The 27,053-nt window shown below is 42.2% G+C and overlaps 1 protein-coding gene across 1 annotated transcript in view; it reads left to right on the forward strand.

Moving 5' to 3' along the window:
• Positions 1-27,053, forward strand: part of LOC125463051 (chloride anion exchanger-like) — a 70,012-nt gene that overhangs the window by 22,846 nt on the left and 20,113 nt on the right. The window contains exons 9-17 of the mRNA XM_048553697.2: positions 3,226-3,373; positions 8,229-8,342; positions 12,984-13,061; positions 14,350-14,445; positions 15,416-15,522; positions 24,252-24,321; positions 24,410-24,502; positions 24,780-24,875; positions 26,590-26,826. Of these exons, the coding sequence (XP_048409654.1) occupies positions 3,226-3,373; positions 8,229-8,342; positions 12,984-13,061; positions 14,350-14,445; positions 15,416-15,522; positions 24,252-24,321; positions 24,410-24,502; positions 24,780-24,875; positions 26,590-26,826 (1,039 nt within the window). The remainder of the gene's footprint in view (positions 1-3,225; positions 3,374-8,228; positions 8,343-12,983; positions 13,062-14,349; positions 14,446-15,415; positions 15,523-24,251; positions 24,322-24,409; positions 24,503-24,779; positions 24,876-26,589; positions 26,827-27,053) is intronic.

The raw sequence follows: 27,053 nt of genomic DNA on the forward strand, positions 1-27,053 counted from the left end.
TTATAGCATCCTTCTCCTCATATATGGTCAGAACTCAAACTGAATCCAGACCTTCTAGATGCTCATTCAGACTCCGGACTTTAGTGGTTTTTTCCAGGTCTTCACTTCAAACATTATACAGAATTAACCTCACGCAGGCCATTCAGTCCAACTGCTCTATACTAGTTTTCACGTGCTGCCCAGGCTACCTTCTACCCTAATTTTCCCCATTTTGCTCACTATGGCTGATTCCTTCTCTTTCTCTCCTCTGCCACCCAGGGCAATCTCTGGGCAGCTGCAGCATCTGACTGACACTTCCAAACCTGTTGAGATGAATTCTGGTCTCCCTAGGAAACAGGCTGTCATTGTGGGCAGATGGTTCATGAGTAACCTATTGGCTCAAATGTTGACAGCACAGAAGCAGGTTGTTTGTCTCATTGTGCCCATGCTGGTCAATAAAGATCTGACTACACTGCTCATCACCACCTTCTCCTAGACAACCAGAAGTAGGCACTAAGTGCCAGTAAAATCTGCATCCCAGAATAATTCATAACATGAATCCCATTTTCTAGCTTCTGGCCCATAATCAACACAAGTGAACTAAAAGTTTTTCACTCAACCACCTCTTTTGACAGTATGTTCCAGATTTCCACAGCCCTCTCAGTTATAAAAATAAGTCTTCTCACTCTCTTATTAGCCTTCTACTGGGCTCTGTATCTAAGGAAGGACATTCCGGTTTTCAAGGGGCACTGGAGGGGTTTATAAGGACAATCCCACAGATGAAGGGCTTTTGAAGTGAAGAGTCTGTACTTAATGGAGTTTCATAGAATACCCACAGTGTGGAAACAGACCACTTGGCCCATTGAGTCACACTGACCATTCCACCCAGACCCATCCCAACTCTCTAAACCCACGTTTGGCATGGCCAATCCACCTAACCTGCACATCATTGGATTGTAGGAGGAAACTGTTACACTCAGAGGAAACCCACACAGACACAGGCAGAATGGGAAAACTCCACACAGACAGTTGCCTGAGGGTGGAATTGACCCCAGGCCTCTGGTGCTGTGAGGCAGCAGTGCTAAGCCACTGTGCCACCTGATAGAAGGATAAAGGGTGGATCTCATTAAACTTACAGAATACTGAGAGGCCTGGATAAAGTGGATGCAGAAAAAAACGTTTCCATTAGTAAGAGAGACTAGGACCCAAGGGCACAGCCTCAGACTGAAGGGATGACCCTTTAGGACTGAGGTGAAGAGGAATTTCTTCAATGGTTAATCTGTGGAATTTATTGCTGCACAAAGCTATGGAAATCAAGTAATTGAGTACATTTAAGACAGAGATAAGTCAGATCTTGATTAGTAAGGGGATCGGGTGTTACAGAAAGAAGGTAGCAGAATGGAATTGAGAAATGTATCAGCCACAATCAAATGGTAATCAGATTCAATGGGCCAAATGGCCTAATTCTGCTCCTATATCTTATGCTCTTACCCTCTCTTTCCTTAAATCTACAACACATGGTTAGTGACATCTATACTGATGGAATAACTGCTTCCCCATCACCCTATCAATACCCCACAAAATCTTACACTGCTCAATCTGGCTCCATTGTAACCTTCACTTCTCCAAGGAAGGCAAGCCCAGCCTTTCCAATCCTTCATTGTATTTCACACCACAAAGCTCACGCAGCATCTTCAAAAATCTCTAAAGTAATCACATCCTACCTAATAAATGTGGTAACCAGAACTGCGCACAGCATTCTAGTTGTAACAACCAGTTCAAACATTACCTCCTTGCTATTGTGTACTATGTCTTTGTTAAAAAGGCAAATATCCTACTTGGCTTATGAACCACCTTATCTACATTCCCTGTTACCTTCAGTGATTGTGGATATGCACAAGGTCCCTCTGATCCTCCGTTCTGTCCGGGGCCTTGTGCATTCTTTTGCCTTGTTAGTCATCTCAAATTCTATTTGCCACTGCTCTGCCCACCTGACCGATTCGTTGATATCCCCTTGCAATTTACAACTGTATTTCTCACTGTTTACTACTCCAGCAATTTTTGCATCATTTGTGAACTCCTTGATGAAACCCCCTACATATAAGTCCAAATGATTAACTACAAGAAGCAAGGAGTCAGCACTGAGCCCTGCAGAAACCACACTGGAAATGGACTTCCACTCACAGAATACATACCCCTACTGTAGAGCCAGAGAATGACAGCACAGGAAAAAGCCCTTCCTCCTAACATGTCTGCACCAGTCAAAAACAACCACATAACTATTCTAATCCTATTTTCCAACAGTTGCTCCATAGCCTTGTATGCTTTGGCATTGTAAGCACACATCTAAATACTTCATAAATATTATGTGGGTTTCTGTCTCTACCACCTTCATAGGCAGTGAGTTCTCCGATTCTCACTTTTGGGTGAAGAAACTTTCCACATCTCCTCCGAACATTTTGCTTCATACCTTAAGTTCGTGCCCCCAAGTCATTGTTCCCTCCATGAAGGGGAAAGTTTTCTTCACATCTATCCTATCTATGTCCCTCATCATTTTATACATCTCAATCATGTCCCCTCTCGATCTCCTCTGCTCTAACAAAAACAACCCCAGTCTATCCAATCTCTCATCATAACCCAGGGCATCCTGGGTGACCAACATCCTGGTAAATCTTCTCTGCACCCTCTCCAGGGCTATCGCGTTCCTCCTATAGTATGGATTCCAGAACTGCACTCAGTACTGTAAGTGTGACCTAACAAGTGTTTGATACAATTCTGCCATAACCTCCCTGCTCTTAAACAATGGTGCCTCAAATAATAAATGCTCCAATGTATCACTTTGCTTTGCATCTTTGCATGGGTTCTTAACTTTTTGACGAGTCTGCCATGTGGGATTATTCAAAAGCCTTGCTAAAGTCCATGTAGACCACACCAAATGCACTAGCTTCAACAATACTCCAGCTTACTTCCTCAAATGTTGATCAAACCTGACCTTTTAGGAAATTCATCTTGACTATGCCTGATAGTCTGTGAATCTCCAAAGGTAGACATTGTCTGTCCTTCAAAATTCTTTCTAATAACTTCCCAAAATTCTTCCTGACCACCTAAGTTAGATTGGCCTGTAATTTCCTTCCTTCCATTTCTAACTAGAGCTTTAGGCCGTCAGAGTTTCAGTAAGCTTTGGTGTGTAATAAGGGACATCGCGAGTAATAATGAATGTTTTGATTTGCTGTCTGTTTGTTTCAGCTATCAGAGTCCTCTCACTCCCAATATGGGTGTCTTACAACAGAGTGTTGGTGATGCCTTCTCGATTGCAATTGTTGGTTTTGCTGTTGCATTCTCTGTGGCCAAGGTCTATGCCATCAAACATGATTATGTTCTTGATGGGAACCAGGTGAGGAATGGGGATTAATATGTAAGTTACACAAAATTTATTGAGAGAAATATAAGTGTTTTAACGTATAATATAGTTCAGTGGCGAGTATGGGAGACAGGGGAATGGGAGAGGAGACTATGTGGGAGATAGGAGAGCAGGTGTTTGGGACTGGAGGGAATTGGGAGAGTAAGTGTGTGAGTGGGAGGTGGCTGTGCAGTTGTTTGTGTGAGGGAAATGTGAAGGTTGTGGGTGTCTGGTAGAAGAAGGTGGGTGTGTGGGAATGGTGTGAGTAATGGCATTGAGGGCGTCTGTGTGGATGAGGGTATCAGAATGGGTTGATGTGTGGGAAAGGGGAGCAGCGTTATGAAGGGCTCTGTGAAAAAGTAATAAGAGGCAGTTAGAGGGTGCTTGGGAGAGGGGAAGTGTGGGTGGAGAGCAGTGGGGAGGGGCTTTTGGGAAGGGTTGTGCTAGGGTGTGGAAGAGATGCTCCACGGGGATACAAAAGGTTAAGTCACTTAGTCAGAACTAAATTGAATCACAGTTAAACGGTCAGCGTTCATCATCACTAGTCCTTAGAACATTCAACAGGTTTCAGAGTCTGTTCATATATGTGAAAATCTTGTGGATTTTTGTTTTTGTTTACTCAAGGTTGTGGGCATCCTTCCCCAACTGCCCTTGACATTCTGGCAGTGTTGTCTTCTTGAACCACTGCAGGTTTTATAGTGTAAGCATCATAAACCCTTTGCTGACCTCAGAAGCTGCCAACAAAAGTCTAGGTGGCATGGATTTCTCTGTTCCTGGCTTTAGTTTAAATCTGGTACCAAATCAAAATGATCTCCAGGCATCCAGCAACAACAATAGCATCAGTGGAGTAAGCAGATAACCCCATTGAAGTATTATCGTAGACAGAAAACAGGAAATTCCACACAGACAATGAAAACCAAAAGTGCTGGAGTTACTCAGCAGATCTGATTGTGGAGAAAGAAACACAGTTAATGTTTCATCAGAATTCAATGCCTGCCTTGCACTGGAAATGAAACTTTAATGTATTTCAGGGTATTTTACAGAGATTGAAATGAATGGTTGAGATGTACGAATATGATTAAAGTAAAAGTTGAAGCTTTTTTATTTAAAAAAAGGTAGATCCTTGATTGTGGTGGAGGAATTTGACGTTTTGCCACAAAATTAAATATTCAGGCCTAGAGAGGATACTCCAGAGTAATTATTATGCTATAACTCCTTTATTATGTAATCAGATTTCAATAGGATCCTCCATTCATTAATGGGATGAGGGCGCTGTTGGCTAGGCAGCATTTCTTGCCCATCCCTAATTGTCCTGAGGGCAGTTCAGAGTCAACCACATTGCTGTGGGTCTGGAGTCACACATAGTCCAGACCAGGTAAGTTTGGCAGTTTCCTTCCCTAAAGGACATTAGTGAACCTGATGGGTTCTTCCCCTGGCAATCTGTAATGGGTTCACCTTCATTATTAGATGCTTAATTCCAGATTTTTATTGAATTCAAATTCCACCATCTGCCAAAGTGGGATTTGAACCCAGGTGCACCAAGTGCTGTCTGGGTCTCTAGATTAACAGTACAGTGATTAAAAACCAAAAAAAAATGCAAATGCTGTAAATCGGGAACAAAAACAAAAGTTGTTGTAAAACCTCAGCAGGTCTGGCAGCATCTGTGAAGAAAAAAACAAGAGTTAATATTTCTGGTTTGGTGATCTGAGTTCTGAGAAAGGGTGCCTCAACCTGAAATGTTAACTCTGATTTTTTTCTTCACAGATGCTGCCAGACTGGCTGAGTTTTCTCAGCAACTTTGTTTTTGTGTTTAGTCCAGCAATTAATACTGCAAAGCCATCCCCTTGCCCCCGGCCCCCGGCCCCCAGGATGTAACCAAAGGATTTTCATGTGAGATGAATGTGTAAGAGGGAAAGTTAATTTCATACCAATTGTTTTTAATTTATGACAGATGTAGGAATTTCAATAATGCATCATGTGGCATGTGTAGAGAAGGCCCTCTTGTGGCTTGATAGCGATGTCCCTGCCCCTGAACCAAGAGCTAGGTTCAAGTTACACTCCAGAGGTGAGGAATAATATCTCTGAACAGATTGATCAGGAAAAAAGATAGGCTCAACAAACAAAAATGTATGATGTGCAGAATTAGTGAAAACAAAGCTGCTACCTCAGACCTAAAAACTTTAGCTGGAGTTTTGAAGCTTGGAGACTAATACTCTAGGACTAGCTGTGCCCCTAGCCAAGCTGTTCCAGTGCAGATATAACACTGACATTTACCTAGCAATGTGAAAAATCGATCTGGCTTTGTTAAACCCCAATCAGATAGTTGGTGATGGAGGTGACAAGAAGCCAATCTTTAATCAATTATAGATTTTATTCACAAAAGGGAGAGATTTCAAACGTAAACTTCCAACCCTACAACTTAGCACTTCTGTCAATAAGAGTCTTTTTACGCCCTTGGAAAAATCAAATAAACCAGTTCCAGGAAAAAATCAACCTTTTAAAAGGAGCAGCAAAATGAAAATATTTTTCAGAAGGAAGCAGAAAGCCCTGAGAGCCTTCCCTATCCTCTGCCACCTGTCCCTGCCTGGCCAAGCTTGTTCTCACCCTGAACAACTTCTCTTTTTAACTCCTGTCATTTTCTTCAGGTCAGAAGTGTGGTATTGGTACCCACATGGGCCCCAATTATGCCTGCATCTTTGTGCTATACATGGAACATTCCTTTTTCCAGTCCTATTCTGGCCCCCACCCACGACTCTTTCCCCAGTATCTTATTGGTGCTGCTTCCCTCTCTTGTCCAGAATTGAAAAAGTTTATGAATTTCGCTTAAAAATTTCCACCCACCCTCACTGTCACCTGGTCTATCCCTGACTGCTCCCTTCCCTCCTTCAACATCTGTTTTCATTTCTGGGGATAGGCTGGCCACCAATATCCACTGGAGACCAATGGACTCCCACAGTTACCTTGACTATACATACTCACATCCAACTTCCTGTAATGACTCTCTTCCATTCTTCATCTGCCTCCATCACATCTGTTCTAATGATGCCAACTTTGACAAGGAGGCCTCTGAAATGTCACCTTCTTCCTCAAACAAGGACTCCCTAGCACTGTATTTGACAGAGCCCTCAAACTGGTCTGACACATCTCCTGCACTTGTGCCTCACCTATTCTCTTCTGTCCCACAATAGTGATAGGGACTTCCTTGTTCTCACCTACCATTCCACCAGCATCTACATCCAGAGGATCATTAGCCACCATTTTTGCCAGCTCCAGTGGGATGAAACTGCCAGATACATATTGCCCATGTCTTCCCGTGTTAGCCTTCCACAAGGACCATTGTCTCTGGGACACTCTGGCCAACACCACCTTTATTCCCACAACACCTTCACAGCCCAATGGCACCTCCTCCTGCAACCACCGAAGATGTAACACCTGCCTGTTTACTTCCTCCCTCCTCAGTATTCAAGGGCCAAAACACACCTTTTCCATTGAAGCAGTGATCTACCTGCACTTCCCACAATCTATTCTAATTACAATTCCTACTCACAGTATGGTCTTGCGTAGATTGAGGAAATGAAGCAAAGCGGTCACCCAGTCTACGCAGGACACCTACGTTCTGTCCACAAAAAGAGACCCTGAGCATCCAGTTACCTGCCACTTCAACATACCAGTATGTTCCCTGGCTAACATCTCTGTCTCAGTCTTGCTGCAGTGCTCCAGAGAAGCACAGTGTGAGCTGGAAGAACAGCATTTCATTTTCCACATTGGAACTCTACAGCCTTTTAGACTCAATACTGAGTTCAACAAAGTTAGGGCTTGAGGCACTTATCCCATGTCCTTACCCTAACCCTCACACAGCAGGCCTGGTTATCATATGGCCTGTTATTACACACAACCCATTGTCAGCCTATAATAGTCCCCTTTAGTAACTATTCATTCTCCTTGTCTTTTCATTATCCACTGCTTTGTCCGTCCAATTGATTTTTTTTTTCCTTTTTTAGGTTCTATCTTCACCTATCATTTACTCCTTAGCCTCTCCCCCCAACTCTATCTTCTGCATAAAAGAAACCCTTTTCTTAAGTACCATCAGTTCTGAGGAAAGGCCACTGGACCTGAAATGTTGACAGTAATTTGTCTCCACAGATGCTGCCAGGCCTGCTGAGCTTATCCAGCAATTTCTGTTTTTCTTAATACTTCCTTTGTTAAGGAGCAAAAAAATTAAATAATTTGCACTCTGTATCTCTGCCTGGCTGGCAGTAGGTGAGTAATAGTTAATATCATGGCAACAATGTTGTTCAAAGGAAGCAGATGGATCCATGATTTCTGCTTCTTCAGGAACACAGCAAGGAACAATTTCAACTGGTGCTGCTTGCTGGATCATACTTCTGCCCTTAATTATTTGACAATACCATCAACTCTACCCTAAACAAAGCAGTCCATTTGATTAGCACTCCATCTAGCACCTTCAATATTCACTCCCTCTATCACAAAGACAAATGTCCTGTCGCCACTCACCAATGCTCCTTAGACAGCACCTTTCTATTCTCTACCACGTAGATGGTGAAGGGCAGCAGATATACGAAAACCACCCCCTCCACCTGCAAATCACACATCATCCTGGAAATATATCACAGTTATTTCAGTCTTTTTGGGCAAAAAATGTCATTGCAGGTGTGCTGATGCCAAACAGACTGCAGTGGTTCAAGAAAGCAGCTCACTGCCACCTTCTCAAGGGCAATTGGAGATGGGCAACAAATTCTGGTCAGTTGTGTAGGCATGGAAAGTGCAGAATTGTCTGGTAAAATGGTTCTTGTAAACGATGCACAAACACTTCTTGATTTCTGTACAGGAATTAGTGGCTTTTGGAATCAGTAATATGTTTTGTGGAGCATTTCGTGGTTTTGCAGGAAGCACAGCTCTGTCTCGAACTGCTGTTCAAGAAAGCACAGGAGGAAAGACACAGGTACTGTATGGAATGGGCTTTGCAAATTACTATCATCTTCCTGCTCTGTACTGCCCTGTTAGTCTGAGGTGATAGAACATTATCAAGGAGCCAACTAGAATACCGTCAGTTCCTGACCCAATCTGACAGATTATCTGCATTGTCTGAAACTATAAATTGTCTTCCTTCTACTGAAATACTGCACTGAATATAATCATCAGTACTGACTACTCAATAACCACTTCCATCACCGCTCTGGGATGTAGACCATCGGTCCTGAGGATTTTATCAGTTTTCAGCCCCATTAAAGATGTGGGGTAGGTGAGCAAGGAACACGTACACTAACAGGTTTCAAAAAGGAATCTCCAAACAGAATTAACTCCCAGGGAAGTTACCATGTCTGTATAATGTCAGGCTACATTTGCTTGAGCCATAAGGGCTGATGAACACACTTGTCAACATGCTCGCAGGGTGGGAAATCATGCAGTGGCAGAATTCAGTCACTGAAGGGGAGGCACTTGCATTTGTGAGCACTTGCTAACCAGACTTAAGAGGGACGTGAAGCTGCTGGCTTCACTCAGCAACAGACACCCTCATAGACTATGGAAACGTCCCATCAGATTGGAAAGTAACAAATATTGTTCTTGATTTCAAAAAAGGAGGAAGACAGAAAGCAGGAAACTGCAGGGGAGTAAGTTAAGTATCTCTCAGCAGGAAATGCTGAAATCTATTATTCAAGAGGTTGCAGGGCCCTGAGAAAATCTCAAAGCAGCCAGGCAGAGACAACATGGTTTCATGAAAGGAAAATATTATAGATTCATAGTCATTGTGCAGAACAGGCCGTTTGGCCCATCCAGTCTGCACTGACATAACTATCACTAAACGTGTGCTAATCCCAATTTCCCGCACTAGTCCCATACACTTCAATGCTATGATTTTTGAAGTGCTTATCCAAATATATTTTAAAGGTTTTGGGCCTCTAGCGCTTTTCCAGGCAGTGCATTCCGGATTCCCACCACCCACAAAGTGAAAATGTTTTTTGCCGAGTCCCTCTGAATCTTCAGTCTCTTACCTTAAAATGATACCCCCTTGTGACCCCTCAACCAGCTGCTCTCTATTTACCCTGTCCGTACCCATCATGTCCTTATATACCTCAGTCGTGCTCCCCCCTTGGTCTTTTCTGCTCTAAAGAAAACAATCCAAGCCTTCTAGTCTCTCCTTGTTTCTCCATCCCAGACAACATCCTGGTGAACCTCCATTGTACCCTCTCTAGTGCTATTACATTCTTCCAGTAGTGAGGTAACCAGAACTGTACCAGTACTTCAGCTGTGGCCTGACCAATGCTCTGTACAACTCCAACATGGGGACGGCACAAGGCTCAGTGATTGGCGCAGCTGCCTCACAGCATCAGGGATCCGGGTTCGAATCCACTCTCTGGTGACTGTCTGTGCGGAGTTTGCGCATTCTGTGTCTGCGTGGGTTTCCTCTGGGTGCTCTGGTTTCCTCCCACAGTCTGAAGATGTGCAGGCTAGGTGAATTGGCCATGTTAAATTGTCTGTACTGCTCAGGGATGTATAGATTAGAGGGGCTGGGTCTGGGCGGGATGCTCTGAATGTTGGTGTGGACTTGTGGAAACAGGCCCTTCAGCCCCACAGGGATTCTATGATTACCTCTTTGCACTTAGCTCAAAGCCACAACCAATGAAAGCAAGTGTCCTATGTGCCATCTTAACTATCGCATTCACTTTCTTTGCTGACTTCAGGGATCTGTGAATAATTACCCCAAGATCTCTCCGTTCCTGCAAGCTATGCTGTGTCCTAACATTCATTACATACTCCCTCATCTTGTTTCTTCTTCCAAAATGCATCACTTCACACTTATCAGAGTTAAATACCATCTACCACTGGTCTGCCCATCTGACTAACCCATCCATATCTTCCTGTAATCTACAACCATTTTCTTTGCTATTAACCACTCTTCCAATCTTACAGTTATTGCAAATTTGCTTAACATTCCCCCCATCTATATCATTTATGTACGTAACAAACAGTAAGGGTCCCAGTCCTGATCCTTGTGGTACACTGCTGGACACCGGTCTCCAGTCACTTCTACCACTACCCTTTGTGTCCTATGACCAAGCCAGTCTTTAATCCATTTCACCAAGTTTCCCTCCATTTCCAATTGCTCCAACCTTTTCAATCAGTGTCCCATGTGGGACTTTATCAAAAGCTTTGCTAAAATCCATATAAACTACATCATCTTCCCTCATCCACACACTTGATCATATTACCTTGTTTGTTGTGAGATCTATTTTCTTTCAGGAGGAGGGGGCAATGATCTATGAGAATACACTTGCTTTCATAGAACATAGAACATAGAACAGTACAGCACAGAACAGGCCCTTCAGCCCACAATGTTGTGCCGACCATTGATCCTCATGTATGCATCCTCAAATTTCTGTGACCATACGCATGTCCAGCAGTCTCTTAAATCACCCCAATGACCTTGCTTCCACAACTGCTGCTGGCAACGCATTCCATGCTCTCAACTCTCTGCGTAAAGAACCTGCCTCTGACATCCCCTCTATACTTTCCACCAACCAGCTTGAAACTATGACCCCTCGTGCTAGCCATTTCCGCCCTGGGAAATAGTCTCTGGCTATCAACTCTATCTATGCCTCTCATTATCTTGTATACCTCAATTAGGTCCCCTCTCCTCCTCCTTTTCTCCAATGAAAAGAGACCGAGCTCAGTCAACCTCTCTTCATAAGATAAGCCCTCCAGTCCAGGCAGCATCCTGGTAAACCTCCTCTGAACCCTCTCCAAAGCATCCACATCTTTCCTATAATAGGGCGCCCAGAACTGGACGCAGTATTCCAAGTGCGGTCTAACCAAAGTTTATAGAGCTGCAACAAGATCTCACGACTCTTAAACTCAATCCCCCTGTTAATGAAAGCCAAAACACCATATGCTTTCTTAACAACCCTGTCCACTTGGGTGGCCATTTTAAGGGATCTATGTATCTGCACACCAAGATCCCTCTGTTCCTCCACACTGCCAAGAATCCTATCCTTAATCCTGTACTCAGCTTTCAAATTCGACCTTCCAAAATGCATCACCTCGCATTTATCCAGGTTGAACTCCATCTGCCACCTCTCAGCCCATCTCTGCATCCTGTCAATGTCCCACTGCAGCCTACAACAGCCCTCTATACTGTCAACGACACCTCCGACCTTTGTGTCGTCTGCAAACTTGCTGACCCATCCTTCAATCCCCTCATCCAAGTCATTAATAAAAATTACAAACAGTAGAGGCCCAAGGACAGAGCCCTGTGGAACCCCACATCATCATCATCTTTTTGTGCATGACATTGACATGGCCCTCCATATCCTTCTCACTCATAGCCCATTTATGAAAGTGGCTGATGTCCAAGTGATGCAGCAAGCCACTTGCTCTGAAATTGTTTTGTGGATTGATGGGTACCCAGCCCTCTCTACCCAAGCACATGCTGCTCTTTATAGAATTGGAAAGCTGTCACCTGAGTCTCTCCAGCCACTCAACTTTCCAGATAATATCAGAATATTAAATCTTTTATGACCCTGGCCCACATCTTTCTTGGCACTTCTTCACTGCTAACCTCCATAGCCAATGTCATCCTGGTCCTTCCTTTGTATCTGGGGGTGGATTTGATTGGGAAAGTATCTGTTAGCTCTCAGTGGCTGTCTTGGTTAATGCCTGAGGAGAAATGTCAGAGAACCTTGGAGATATTTTTACACACCTGCTTGCGACAATTCTGGTGGTCTGCAAAGCTTCCTGTTCCATTTCCTGATCGAATCACAAACCCACTTCATGGCTTCTTTGCTTTCAAAAGATTGTCCATTTCAAGATCCAGCTTGCAGGCCAGTGAAGCCGCTTGCATTTAAAAACTCAGTCATATCAGTGGTCTCGATGTAATACAGAGAATAGGATTTGGAATTGTTTCCCAGGGATTGTGTTCCCTATCCCAAATTGAAAATTTAGTTCCAGGAGTCTGTCTAGAAGTGCAGTCAACATTAAAAGAATCTTTGGCACAGAAGACTGTGCCTGTCCTTTGGCAGAACTGATTTTACTCCTCTGCTTTTTTTCCCATAGCCCTGCAAATACCTCCTCTTGTAGTATTTTTCGAATTCCCTACTAACAGTGATCATTGACTTGTCATCAATCACCTGTTCAAGTAGTGGATTTCAGATATTAACAATTTATTTCAACAAATTATCCACACATTTTAGACTGGATTTTTTCAATTTTTTTTTGAAAGTGTGCTTTTTTTTCATGACCTTGTTTTTGGGAACTACTCCTCCTGATTCACTCTATTAAATTCCCTCACAATTTTGAATTCTTATTAAATCTTCTCATAACCAAAGGAGAATAATCCCACTTTCTCCATTCTCTCCACCTTTAGCTGAATTCCCTCATCCCTGATAATCATTCCTGTAAGTCCTCTCCACACCCCGTCCCCAAAGCCTCAACATCCTCCTTAAACAACTCACCAACCGAGACGAGGAGATTCTGCACTAAGAAACTGACTGATGCAGAAATGGAATGCTTACAGTTGAGGACAACAGCAATTGAATGAAATGAAAACATTTTTAATTGATTAATCCATTGATTCATTTTGACACAGCTTGCTAGTCTGATATCTGCTGTGATGGTGATGATTGTAACTCTGGCCATTGGGTTTCTGCTTGCACCACTACCCAAGGTAGGTAATCAAACATTTCTACTATAAAATGATAGTATTCTGGGCTCTAACGATGGCTTTTATTGCCCATTGTCAACAGAGCCAGTTGAAGTTAAGTAGAAACAACACAATCACTGAAAGCTGACAAGTGCCTTTGCTGATTTTAGGATGTGTACATGTTACATATATCCATTTCATTGTTTAACCAGGCCAAAAAAGAGTCCCAATTTGAAAAGCTCATTTTGTCTTGATGCTTTGGCTAGTCAGAGATATGAGTGCCTGAAATCCAGCTTCTCTTGACATATGGAAACATGGAATTGTATGGAAGAGGCCATTCAAACCATCAGTTCTCTGTGGCCTCTTTGAAAGAGCTATCCAATAATTTTACACCACATTTCTCTCCCAATAAATCTGTCTGCTTTTTGTTTCAAGTATTTCTTCAATTCCCTTTTGAAAGTTATTATTGAAATCTCCTTTCAGTGCCATTTCAGATCATGACTAATTGCATGCAATCATTTCCCATTGCCTTCCTGGTATGTTTATCATCACCTTAAATCAAAATCCTGTGTGCTTGTCACCCCTCCCGCCACAGGAAATAGTTTCTTTTTATTTACTTAATAAAAACCCTTCATGATTTGATTAAATTACCTCTTAACCTTCTGTGCTCTAAGGAGAATAATTCCAGCTTCCCCATTGTCTGCATAGACCTGAGATCAACTCTGACATAATTCTAGTAAATCTACAGCCTTGACATTCTTCCTACAGTATCACACTCACAACTGCGCAGAATTCTACAGCTGAAGACAATTTAATGTTTTGTAAATGTTTGGCCTAACTTCCTCATTTTTGTGCTCTGTAAGTACGATACAACTTTAAAGTATACACTTTAACATTTCGTACAAGAGAAATGTAGTGTTTGAAATTATTAAAATAAATAAAAATAATTTTCGTTGTCTAATAATGTAACAACATATACATGGCAAAGACTGTAAAAATGAACAACTGCCTACGACAAGCTTAGGTGAGATATGAATGATGAGACATTTTAATTGGAACCCATTTGTGTTCCAGTATATGTATTCCTCATTCCCAAAAAGAAGCTCGTGACATTGTTGCTGATAACTACTCATAATCCATAAGGGAGCTTAATACAAAGGATCTGAATGATACAGTCAACCATGCAATGACACTAGTAGCACATCCATACAAATGTTGCATTACTCTGTCAGAAGAAGTCAAAATAGAAGGAGTCTTATATTTCAAATGTGCTAATAGACCTACTTATTTTGTCTTTTTATTCTCCTCACAGTCGGTTTTGGGAGCTCTTGTTATCATTAATTTGAAAGGAATGTTAATGCAGTTCAGAGAAATCAGGATTCTATGGAAGAAAGACAAGTTTGATTGTGTAAGTATCAGGCGCAGCTTTAGCCGCTCCACTATGTCAGCGGCTTCACCAGGTATCATTCTTTGAAAGGTTTGAGAAGGAGATTTCCCAGATGTGGAGCTCAGGGTGAAAGCAGAGATGAGATTACAAAGAATAGGCAGAAGAAGCTTGGTATATGTTTCCTGTTCAATCAAAACAGTCCTGATAGTAACAGGCAGTGACCACTTTATGGGATTCTGCCTGCCATTCAGGGCCTTTCTGAAAGCGCCTCTCTTTCTCACTGAGTACCAGAAATTCTGTGCTGGAATGAATTTTATCGGAATATTGGCACTTGGTTAATGACTTGTTATAACAACTGAGGAATTTGGATTTCCTGTTTCCTCCACGAATAAGTTATGAAATGCTCACAATCTTCAACTTACAACTTTACCTTTTTGTGTTCAATTTTTTTGTTCTCTTTTTTGCTCTTTTTCATTCTCTCCTTTTCTATGATTCTCTATCACCCTGTTTTTCTTTCTTGGTGTTGTGTCTGTTGTTTCTTCTCTCCCTCTACCTATCTCTGTCCTTCCGTCCCACTTACTCATTTTCTATTTTTCTCTTTCCAGCCAGCATCACGATTGTGCATTTAATGTGCACCTCCTCACTCCAGTTAACACGGTGCCCTCACTCAGTTACAAACGTTTTGTGCACCTTCTCTGAACTTAACAGCGTGAAAATCCAGGCGACTTTACATTAGATTTTATAGTACTTCAATATTTTCAGTATCTCAGAAAAGTAAACCTCTTCCCTTAAACTCCCTTCCAAATACCAAATACAATTCTTTAAAAAAAATCTCTATGCATGTATCACTTAATCACTATTTTAGGTTATTTTATCTATTCAGATGACTGGATTGCCCCTCAGTGTCACTGTCTGCACTGTCACTCAGTATCAGTTAATTAACAGGTTTCGCTGATTCTAAGTTTTTGACACAGGTCTCTGTTTCTTACAGCTGGTTTGGATAATGGCTTTCATTGCTGCCGTTCTTCTTGGGCTTGACATTGGCCTTGCAGCTGGTGTAGGATTTGAGCTGCTGACTGTTGTGTTCAGAACACAATTGTGAGTATATTCCAACATATGAGCTGCTGTTTAGAGTTGTAGACTCATGAATCTCTTCTTTGTTTCCTCTCTGAAGTTTTTCCTTCATTCTCAAAGTATGCTACCAGAGTTAGACACATTCTCTAGTTGAAGGTGAACCATTGTTTTTACAAGGGTTCCTCATAACTGTTTTGGTTTTGAACTCCATTCCTGGATTTTGAGAATGCTGGAACCCAGTTTAACCATTGTTAAGGGATTGTTGTTAATTAACCATTGTTAATTGAATGATTTGTACATATTTATCATCAGGCTCCTCTGCTCCTTTGAAATTGCATTTTTTTAATATTTTATACTGTTGTTTGATATTCTTCACATCAGTTTACACTTCCATGCATGAAATCTTATCTGCCACATATTCATCAGTTTCACCTATTGAAATCTCTCACCATCCTCTCCACATATCACAAATTTTGCAACATTTCTGCCACACACGAATTTTGAAATTGTGTCCAGTCCACCCAAATGGCATGTCATCAAAGCACATCAGCAACAGCATTGGTCATAGTTTTGATACTTGAAAAAATTGCATTGTACAAGGTGCTGCAGTCTGAAATACAACTGCTCATCATTCATCTCTGTTTTCTACCACTCTAACAAGTTCATACTTATGCTGCCACTCTCCTTTTGCCACATGGGTTTTGACTTTTCTAGAAGTCAATTACGTGGCTCTTTATTAAACACATCTGAAAGTCCTTGTAAACCACATCAATTAGACTCATCAAACCCCTCTATTACCTTATCAAAAACTCAACCAAACAGAATCACTACCCTTTAATAAACCTGTGGCTTGCCTTCATTACTCCAAACTACTGAAAGTGACTTCTATTTGTGTTCTGGTTTACTGTTTGGAATATTGAGGTTAAGTTTTGAAGCCTGTAGATGCTGCATTTATCCCCACACTCTGTTCAGAGGAAGGTTCGAACATTCGCAATTCTGCCCTCTTCTTCCTCCAAGCCTCTATCTACAGAGAGTTGGAAGATTCGTACTTCTACCCTTGGATTATTCCTTTCTGTTCCTGGTGACTATTCCACTTTCAATGCAACAGCATATTGTTGCGGCACAGCCCCTTCTTTCCACAGCAAGAACATTGTGTAATGGTAGCAAGGTGTGGAGCTGGATGAACGCAGCAGGAAAGCTGATGTTTTGGGCCTGGACCCTTGTTCAGAAGTGGGGGAGGGGAAGGAGGCTCTGAAATAAATAGAGAGGGGGAGGCAATGATAGAAGGTGGATAGGTCAAGGAAGCAGGGATGAAGTCAGTATAGGTAAGGAATTGGGATGGGAGTTGGTCAGTGAGGAGGGAGGGAAGAAGGACAGGCCGATGAGGCTAGTTGGTAGGAAGTGGGTCTTGGGGTAGGTCAGTTAGGTGGGAGGAAAGATGGACAGGTCAAGGAGGTGGGGACAAGAGGGGCTGGTCTTGGGATGAGGTCGAGGGGTGGGGAGATTTTGAGGTTTTGGGACACATTGGGTTTTATGCAATGTTGCTGCGATTTATATTTTCCATAAAGCCCTCTATTGCCTGGAACAAAGACTCTTCTGTTTCCATATTTCAGTTTCATGGACTAACACTCCAAGCACAATCTAATCACTGCCATATAGGTCACTGATAAATGAAGCAATATTTTCTCAGGGCTTTCACTTCATTTTAGTACACCATGATTATAACTTCTCAATATACAGTGAGAGCTCTGATAATGTCATAAGTGAAAGTTTCTCTGTTTCCATGTACTTTGCCTAAAATATCATCTGCAATGTTGATTGTGCAGTGAAGGATACCGATCTGGTTTGAGTTGGTTGCTAATTCTGAAATAGTCCTGTGCCTAGTGAATCATCTGTGCCAGTTTGGCTGCATTTCGACTTGCCAAGGACTTTTCTCATCCATGATAGTGTTAGGACCTGTTCCTTAGCTTCCCCTCATTAGAGATTGCTTTCTGCATTTTCCATTTTGTCAGTCACCATGTGGATTGGACTGTTTCCTTTAATGACTTCTCCTCTGCTCCGTCCTGCTGCTAGGTTACTCACTCAGTGCCTCCATCTGTTATTTTGGTGGTCTTAGAACAGTTTGGGAGCTTGGGCTTAAGAGGGACTATTTGAGTCTTAGGTCTTTGTAAGAAACACAGAAAAGAGGTATACAAGATAATGAGAGGCATAGATAGAGTTGATAGCCAGAGACTATTTCCCAGGGCAGAAATGGCTAGCACGAGGGGTCATAGTTTTAAGCTGGTTGGTGGAAAGTATAGAGGGGATGTCAGAGGCAGGTTCTTTACGCAGAGAGTTGTGAGAGCATGGAATGCGTTGCCAGCAGCAGTTGTGGAAGCAAGGTCATTGGGGTCATTTAAGAGACTGCTGGACATGTATATGGTCACAGAAATTTGAGGGTGCATACATGAGGATCAATGGTCAGCACAACATTGTGGGCTGAAGGGCCTGTTCTGTGCTGTACTGTTCTATGTTCTAAAATAGGAGGAAGAATAAGTCATTTGGCCCATTGGATCTGCTACATCTTTCAACATGATCATAATGATCCTCTACCTCAGTACTTTACTCCCGGTCTCTTCCTTTCCCCTTGTTACTTTTAGTTTTTAGAAATCTGTTTCATTCTTATTTACATTCAGTGACTTGGCCTTCATATCTTTCTATGGTAGAGAATTCCACAGATTCACTACCCTTTTGAAGAAATTTCTCATCTTAGTTCAAAATGGCCTACTCCATACTCTGATCAAGGGCAACTAGGGATGGGCAATAAATATTGACCCAGCCAGTGACACTTACATCCCACAAATGAATGAAAAAAAAATGCAGGAATATGAGGTTTTGCAGAAGATGGCTGAGCCACAACGTTAATACTGCCTTGGTCTCTGTTAATAAGGCTGTAATTATTGGTTTATAGCAATGACTTAAATATGTGGGTTGGAAGTTCATTTCAGTCTCAAATATGACACTAAGATTGTAAATAATCTGCTCGAGTCTCCCAGGGGCAGATAATAAATAGGAGGGGACCTCAGATAGATCCTTGGAGGATACCACAGGTGATGGTACAGGAGCAGGAAGCGAAGTCACTGCAAGTGATTCTCTGGCTATGATTGAATAGGTAAAAATTGAAGGACCAGGGCTCCCAAAGCTTGAATTTTCAATTAAACCTGTTGGACTATGACCTGGTGTCATGTGATTTCTGACCTCGTCCACTCCAATCCAATACCAGCATCTCCACTTCATACTCTGTAAAAGGACGTAGCTGCATTGAAGAGATGAGGAAGTATGGTTTATTTTTGTCACAGACACATAAGATGGCATCTGTGAATTTGATAAGAGCAGCCACAACATTTTAGCAGTAGTTGGTCATACCTTATCTATGTCATATCAATTTCTATCAATCTTACCTTATCAATATCTTACCATCTACATCTTCAAAACAGTAAAGATGGCGGCAGAGTAAGACCCGCCATTTGGAGCTCCTCTGGTCGCCGGTCCCTTTTTCTTAATTTTTTTTTCTTTTTTTTCCTTTCTTGCTGCAGTTTTTCTTCTCCCCACCCCCGCCATCTTTTAACTCCTTAAAGCACGTTCCCCAGAGCAATGGAGAACGGAGTCCGGAAGCAAGTCACGGCTGGAGCAGGGAGCAGAGCAATTGCAGGCCGAGGCGCGGAAGTGAGTTGTGGCTGGAGTTGGAGTAGGAAGCAGAGCAAGCCCGGGCAGGCTGGTGGGAATGAGTCTCAGACAGAGGCCAGTGTGTGGAAACAACAAGTCCTCATGTTCTGAAGCCCAGTGGAAAAGGAATGCAACTCGAGTAGTTTTAAAGATGCTTTTTATTATCATTCTGGACTTTTTAAACTGAGTTCCATGCTTGTCTATCTGTACATTTCTACTACCAGTATTTCAATTCTGTAACTACAGTTTAAATATATGTACCTAGATCGCTTGTACGTGAGATGGTGCTAGGAGGCGACATTACAAACTTTTCACCGCATTCATTTGAGTGCATGTGACAATAAACGCCATTCTGTTTTAGGGATTCCAACCTGGAGGTTCAGAAAAGATAGAAGCAGATCTGGAAGGTCACATTTTGAAGGACTTTGGAGAAGGAAGGGGAAGGAGATGGGATGGAGCTTGCAAAAGCTCTGGATGTGAGTTTACTCGCTGAGCTGGAAGGTTAGTTTTCGGACGTTTCGTCACCATTCTAGGTAACATCATCAGTGAGCCTCCGACGAAGCGCTGGTGTTATGTCCCGCTTTCTATTTATCTGGTTAGGTTTCCTTGGGTTGGTGATGTCATTTCCTGTTCTTTTTCTCAGGGGATGGTGGATTGATTTGGAGCCAATGTGTTCGTTGATGGAGTTCCAGTTGGAATGCCATGCTTCTAGGAATTCTCATGCATGTCTCTGTTTGGCTTGTCCTGTTCACTCGTATCCTTACATACAGATAAGGAAGGACACCACTTTGATTGGGACAACACATCCATCCTAGGACAAGCCAAACAGAGACATGCACGAGAATTCCTAGAAGCATGGCATTCCAACCGGAACTCCATCAACAAACACATTGATTTGGAGCCAATCCACCATCCCCTGAGAAAAAAACAGGAAATGACATCACCAACCCAAGGAAACCTAACCAGATAAATAGAAAGCGGAACATAACACCAGTGCTTCATCGGAGGCTCACTGATGATGTTACCTAGAATGGTGACGAAACGTCTGAAAACTAACCTTCCAGCTCAGCGAGCAAACTCACATCCAGAACCTCAACCTGAGCTACAAATCTTCTCAAAACTCGCTTGCAAAAGCTGTCGGGTGATATGTTTGTTTTTCTGGGAAGGGGATAATGTAGTGGATTTTAAAAGAAAGAGGGACAATAGTTACCATCAGTGAGCATACAGTCAGGAGAGCAGGAAGTGGCTCGAAAGAATATGATGAGCGTTGGACAAGCATGAAATTAGAAAGAAACTGTAGATAAATGTGATTTCAGGGTAAGGGAAACGGTAAAGGTGAGGGCAAGAGGAAACTTCGAGGAAATCTTGCCCAGCAGCTTAGACAAAGCCCTCCCTGAGTTCCCTGTATGTCTTGTTAGAGATGAGAGTGGAGAAGATAAAGAAAAGAGGTTTAGAAAGGGAATCTGCAATCTGCAGGGGAAAAAAAAAGCTTTTGGGTGGGTGGAGCGGATTGGAGGAAGCTATCTTTACATTGCAGGATGATTCTGGAATAGTAAGCAGACTTAGTCAAAAATAGAAGGATCTGATAATACTTTATGTGGCCCAGCCTAGCCTGGGAAGTGTTGCTGAACAAAAAGACCTTGGGGAATGTAGGTTCATTGCTCCTTGAAAAGTAGAGTCCCAGGTAGACAGGACAGTGAAGACAGCATCTGGTACGCTTGCCTTTATTGGTCAGTGTGTTGAGTATTGGAGTTGGAAGGTCGCGTTGCTGCTGTACAGGACATTGGTTCGGCTACTATTGGAGTACTGCAGGCAATTCTGGTCTTCATGCTAGAGAAAGGATATTGTGAAACTTGAAAGGATTCAGAAAAGATCTAAGGATGTTGCCAAGTTTGGAGGGTTTGAGCTCTTGGGAGAGGCTGAATAGGCTGGGGCTACTTTCCCTGGAGTGTTACAGGCTGAGGTCTGGCCTTGCAGATGTTTCTAAAATCATGAAGGGCATGAATAGGGTGAATAGCCATGGTCCTTTCCTGGGGTGGAGGAGACCAAAACTAGAGGGGTATAGGCTGAAGGTGACAGGGGAAAGATTTGAAAGGGACCTAAGGGGCAACTTTTCATGCAGAGGGCAGTGCGTGTATGGAATGAGCTGCCAGAGGAAGTGGTGGAAGCTAGTACAGTTACAACAGTTAAAATGCATCTGGAAGGGATCAGACATATATGGGCCAAATGCTGGCAAATGTGACTCGATTAATTTAGGATATCTGGTCAGTGTGGAGAAGTTGGGCCGAAGCATGGTTTCCATATTGTACAGCTCTATGACTCTACATTTACCTCTTTTTGGACTTGATGGAAGGAAGATGACGGTTATAAGAGGAATTGGCCAGGGTGAGAGGGAGTAATGGTTGTAGGGAGAACAAGGGCTTCAAATGTGGGGGTCAGCATGGATTCAGCAAATCAAAAGTTGCAGCTAGGGGGTACCAAACAAACATCTGAAGGCTAGCCGGCTGGAATGTTGAAAGTGCAGTTGTAAGTTAACGGAGCAAAGTTTTACCCATGGATGGATACAAAGGGAAATAAGTTTGGGATGTGGGTGGAATGATAGATGGAAAATGACTAGATATGGCCATATTTATGAGTTGAGTAGCAAGATCATGTAAGATGACAAATCAAGGATATGACCATGAATACAGAGAGTTTACTTGAAGAGAGGTTTTGGCAGGATGAACAGGTAGTGAATTAAGAAGTGGGAACTCAGTGAATTGAGATGAAGGCTGAATGTTAAAATAAAGACTTCAAGCTTTCCCTTTTAGTGTATTCATGGAATGCAGAATTATTGATGTCAACTATTATTTCCAGTTTCCTTACAATCTTGTGTCACATTGAGTAAATGGGAGATGTGGCAGGAAATGTGAAGATTCATAGAATCTGTACAGTGCGGAAACAGGCCCTTTGGCTCAACAAATCCGCACTGACCCTTATTGTAAGCCACCTGGACCCATCCCCTTGTAACCCACCTAATCTACACAGCCCTGAACACTGTGGTCAATTTAGCTCAGTCAATCTGCCTAGTCTGCACAGCTTTGGACTGTTGGAGGAAACTGGAGCACCTGGAGGAAACCCACACAGACACACAGAATGTGTAAACTCCACACAGACAGTTGCACGAGGGTGGTATTGAACCTGGGTTCCTGGCACTGAGGCAGCAGTGCCAACCACTGAGCCACTCTGCCATTCCACTCAGAACGACCACAGATCTGTAGTGTGCTTTGTAGTTTATGGTTTCACATATTGATTGATTAACATTTTACTGCATTTGTATAGGGATTAGTATACATTAAGTAATATTTGCACCACAAAAGGGCCAAGCAATAACAATCTCCAATGAGAGTATAGAACCATTTCCCTCTGGCATTCAATGGTGTTACCATCATTGAATCTTCCGCTATCAACATCCTGGGGGTTACCATTGACCACAAACTGAACTGGACCAGCCACATAAGTACAGTGACGACAACAGCAGCTCAGAAGCTAGAATACTGCGATGAGTAACGCTTCCCCCCCCCCAACTCTCCAAAGTCTGGCCACTGTCTACAGGGCTCAAGTCAGGAGTGCAACTCCAGTGACACTCAGGAAACTTGACGTTATCTTCACAATGCGGTTGGCTTCTTCTGCGTGCATCCACCACTTTTAACATAGAGTTCCTTCATCACTTTTGCATCGTGGCAGAAGTGTGTGTCATGTATAAGATGCACAGAAACAACTCACTAACATCCCTCTCATATCATCTTCCAACTTTGTCACCACACCATTTTTCCAGATGGACACAGACAGCAGATATGTGGGAATACTACCATCTGGAAGCTCCCTTCTAAATCCATCCTGACTTGGAAATATATTGCTCTTCCTTCACTGTTGCTGGGTCAAAATACTGTGGTTCTACCTACAGCACATGGACTGCAGCAGTTCATGAAGGCAGTTCACCATTACTTTTTCAAGGGGCAACTTGGGATGGACAATAAATGTTGGCCCAGGTGGTGACATTTACGTTGTATGGATGAATTTTAAAAATTACAGCGAGCGATGTAAGTTCATATTTGATATCATAGTTGGATGGAGCAGTATTAATCAGTAAACGTGTGGAAAGAGCATTCCTGGAATTTCTTTATTCTCTAATAAAGAACCTTTATTTAAATTACCTATCATCATTGTAGCGTTTGGGTATATTTAGAATAGGAGCCAGTAACACAACTAGTAAAAAGTAGTAATCATTTCAGACAACTAACCAGTACATGGGACCCACCATTGTCAGTTGTGTTGAGAATGTTCATCCTCATGAAGAGTTGGATGGACGTTAGTGAAATATCAGTGTTACTGTGAGTTTGCGGATGTATTCAAACCCCTGTAATGGCCTAGTTTTCTCTTCTCAGTGAGGACATCAATTGTCAGCAGTCAAGGTGTTGGTGGATTTTTAGCTTGAGCTGCTGTTCTGTCTTTTCATGTCACTTTTGCAGTTCTCTGCATTCGTTGATTTGAAAGGCCTGATACCTTTGGCTCAATCGCCAACCTGATCATGACTGGGCCCCTGTTTCTCATATGTTGATGTTAACAGAGTTGACCTTCAGGGAAGTTTCAAAATCCCAGGTGATCAGATCCCTTACATCGCCTTCTGCAGGGCATCTGATTGGATGCCATTGAGCTGAGCATTTTAATGACAGGTCCTGTCCGTCACAACTGATGAGGTAACATAGTCACCAACTTTGGCCTCTGTCTGGGAAGGCTGTGATATTTGTTCTTTAGTTTGCTTACTTGCACGATCAATGCAATATTGATTAAGAAGTGCTAGGGCCATGGTATAACAGTGTGGAGAAGACCATTGCTCAACAGACTTTGAATTTCATGTTAGGTCCAACATTACGTGGGAATAATCAGTAACTCTTAAAGTACGTATATAGGGGATAAACCTGCAAATGGGAGTGAACAATACATGGGAACAGTAAGCAGGGTGACCAATAAATGGCAGTGATCAGTACGTTGTGCTTTATTTTCAGTCCAATATGTTCTGTGTTGGCAAATATTAGTGGAACGGATATCTACAAGAACAGGAAAGACTATCTCAATGTAAGGAAATTACTTAATCATCATTCAACACCATTGCATTTCTTTAATAAATCTGTACATCTACCAATCTAACTTGTTCTTGCCTCAGATTTATGAGCCTGAAGGAGTAAAGATCTTTCGATGCCCTTCACCAATTTTCTTTGCAAATGTCGACTTCCTTAGGAGCAAACTCGTTGAGGCTGTAAGTTGCTCTTTTATCGTATAATTTCTAACATGACCTGTAATATTTCTTCTGGTTTTAACAATGCACAGTTTGTTCAAAGCTATTTCACTAATTGCTTGATGTTATATATTTATTTTGAATTCCAGTAAAATTAAAATACCACAAGGTGAAATATTTAAACAGTTTTGAAGGTTCTGGAATAAATTGTTTTGATAAATTCCAAATAATTCTATTTGGTGAGATTTCATTTAAACACTGGACTGTAACTAAACTACTGGGAACCCCTTTTCTGCAGATTGGGTTCAATCCACTTCGAATCCTTCGGAAGAGAAATAAAGCTCTGCAGAAGATCAAAAAAATGCTGCAGAAAGGAGAGTTAGCCCTCACTTCAGTAAGTTCTGTTCATCGTAGATGACACCCGGAGATGACACTGTCTAAATGTAAAATGTATTCAGTGAGTCTCATTACAAGTTGGACAAAGAGCAGAGAGTTTGGATACTATCTGGGCATGACTAATTTAATATTCAATGAAGTCTCAACAAAGAGTGGATAGAGAGGAACCAGGAGATGAGTTGTATTTAGACTTCCAGAACACTATTCATAATGCACCAAACAAAAAGCTGAGTCATAAGATCAGAGCCCACAGTGTTGTGGTAGTATTTTGGCACGGATGGAGAATTAGCTAATGGATAAGGGATAACAAGGTGTAGAGCTGGATGAACACAGCAGGCCAAGCAGCATCAGAGGAGCAGGAAAGCTGATGTTTCAGGCCTAGACCTTTCTTCAGAAAAAGGGATTCTTTTTCAGGTGACAAGTGGGGTTCAACAGGGATCAGTACTGGGACCACCACTGTTTACAATATATATTAATGACTTGGAGGAAGGATGACAATGCATTGAAGGCAAATTTGCAGACTCTGCAAAAATCAGCAGAAAGGCAAGGTGCAAGGGAAATAGAGTGATACTAATAGGTTAAATAAGTGGGCAAAATGTTGGCAAATGGAGTATAATGTGGGAAAACATGAAGTTGTTTATTTTGGAAGGAAGAATAAAAGAACAAGTATTATTTAAATGGAGAAAAACTGCACCACAGTGGGACTTGGGGATACTTGTACGCAAAACACAAAGCTAGCACACAGGTAATCAGGAAGGCTAATGGAATGTTGGCCTATAAGGAGTATAAGAGTAAGGAACTCTTACTGTAACTGTACACAGTACTGGTGAGATTGCAATGAGAGTACTGTGAGCAGTTTTGGTCCCCTTATTTAAGGAAAGTTATCTTTTCATTGGAGAAAGTTCACCGGAATGATTCCCGATACGGAGAGCTTGTCTTATGAGCAAAGATGAAATGGGTTAGGACCGTACTTACTGGAGGTTAGAAGAGGTGACCACATTAAAGCATAAAGGATTCTTAATGGGCTTGACAGGGTAAATGTTGAGAGGATACTCCCCTCATGGGAGAGTTTAGAACCAGAGGCCATAGTCTCAGAATAAAGGGATGCCAATTTTAGACTCAGATAATGAGGATTTTTATTTCTGAGGTTTGAATGTCTTTGGAACTCCTTGCCTCAGCTGTGGGGGCGGAGTTGTGTACTTTTAAGCCAGAGATAGAAAGATTTTTGATCAGAAGGGGAATCTATGATTACAGAGAAAAGGCAACAAAATGGATATGAGAGATGTCAGATTAGTCAGAATCCTATTATATTGTGGAGCAGGCTGAGGGGTCAATTGTACATAAAATACCGGAAATAGGCATACAGATGCAGCTTGTAATCAGGCGGGCTAATGGAATGTTGGTCTTTATTTCAAGGGGATTGGAGTATAACAGTCGGGAAAGTCTTTAAAAGTACAAGGTTCTGGTGACACTAGGTCCAGAGTACTGAGAGCGGTACAACTCCTGCTGTTATTGCTCTTATGATCTTATGGTCTGAATGGATGAGAAGATTGAGTAAAATATCATCCAGATCTGTCTGGTACCATATCCCAAATACAACACAGTATCTTACATTGTAGTACTGCATTATAAACCCTTACAATACTGAACTTACAAAATTCTTTTGTATCCTCGCGTCTGTCGTATTCAGTCATATTCATGTTTCCACACAGAAAGGCTACATCCAAACTACAGATAGAAGTAGGGACAGTGACTCAGAAGATGAAGATAACAACACGATTGAAGAACTGGATAAAGCGACAGATATGAGAGAATTGCCAATGCGGATTGATTGGAAGTCACCTCTTCCAGCTGGTCTTTGCGTTCCCAGTGTAGAAATACATAGCATTGTCCTTGACTTTGCTGCAGTATCTTTCTTGGATGTGTCTGCTATGAAAGGCTTGAAATCGGTAAGCAAACAAAAACAGAAATTGATGGATAAATTCAACAGGTCTGGCAGCATCAATTTCAAAGTTAAACAACTCCTTCCTTGGCTATTACTCACCCCCACAACCCAAGTCCCATCACCAAATAGGTTACTTTCAGCACAGCCAACTTATTTATATAACTATTCATAATCCCCTTTATCAACTATCTAGCTTCTCTTCCCTAACTTGCTATTAACAATCCCTACCAT

This window comes from Stegostoma tigrinum, chromosome 25 (assembly GCF_030684315.1).
Source record: "Stegostoma tigrinum isolate sSteTig4 chromosome 25, sSteTig4.hap1, whole genome shotgun sequence".
Taxonomy (NCBI): domain Eukaryota; kingdom Metazoa; phylum Chordata; class Chondrichthyes; order Orectolobiformes; family Stegostomatidae; genus Stegostoma; species Stegostoma tigrinum.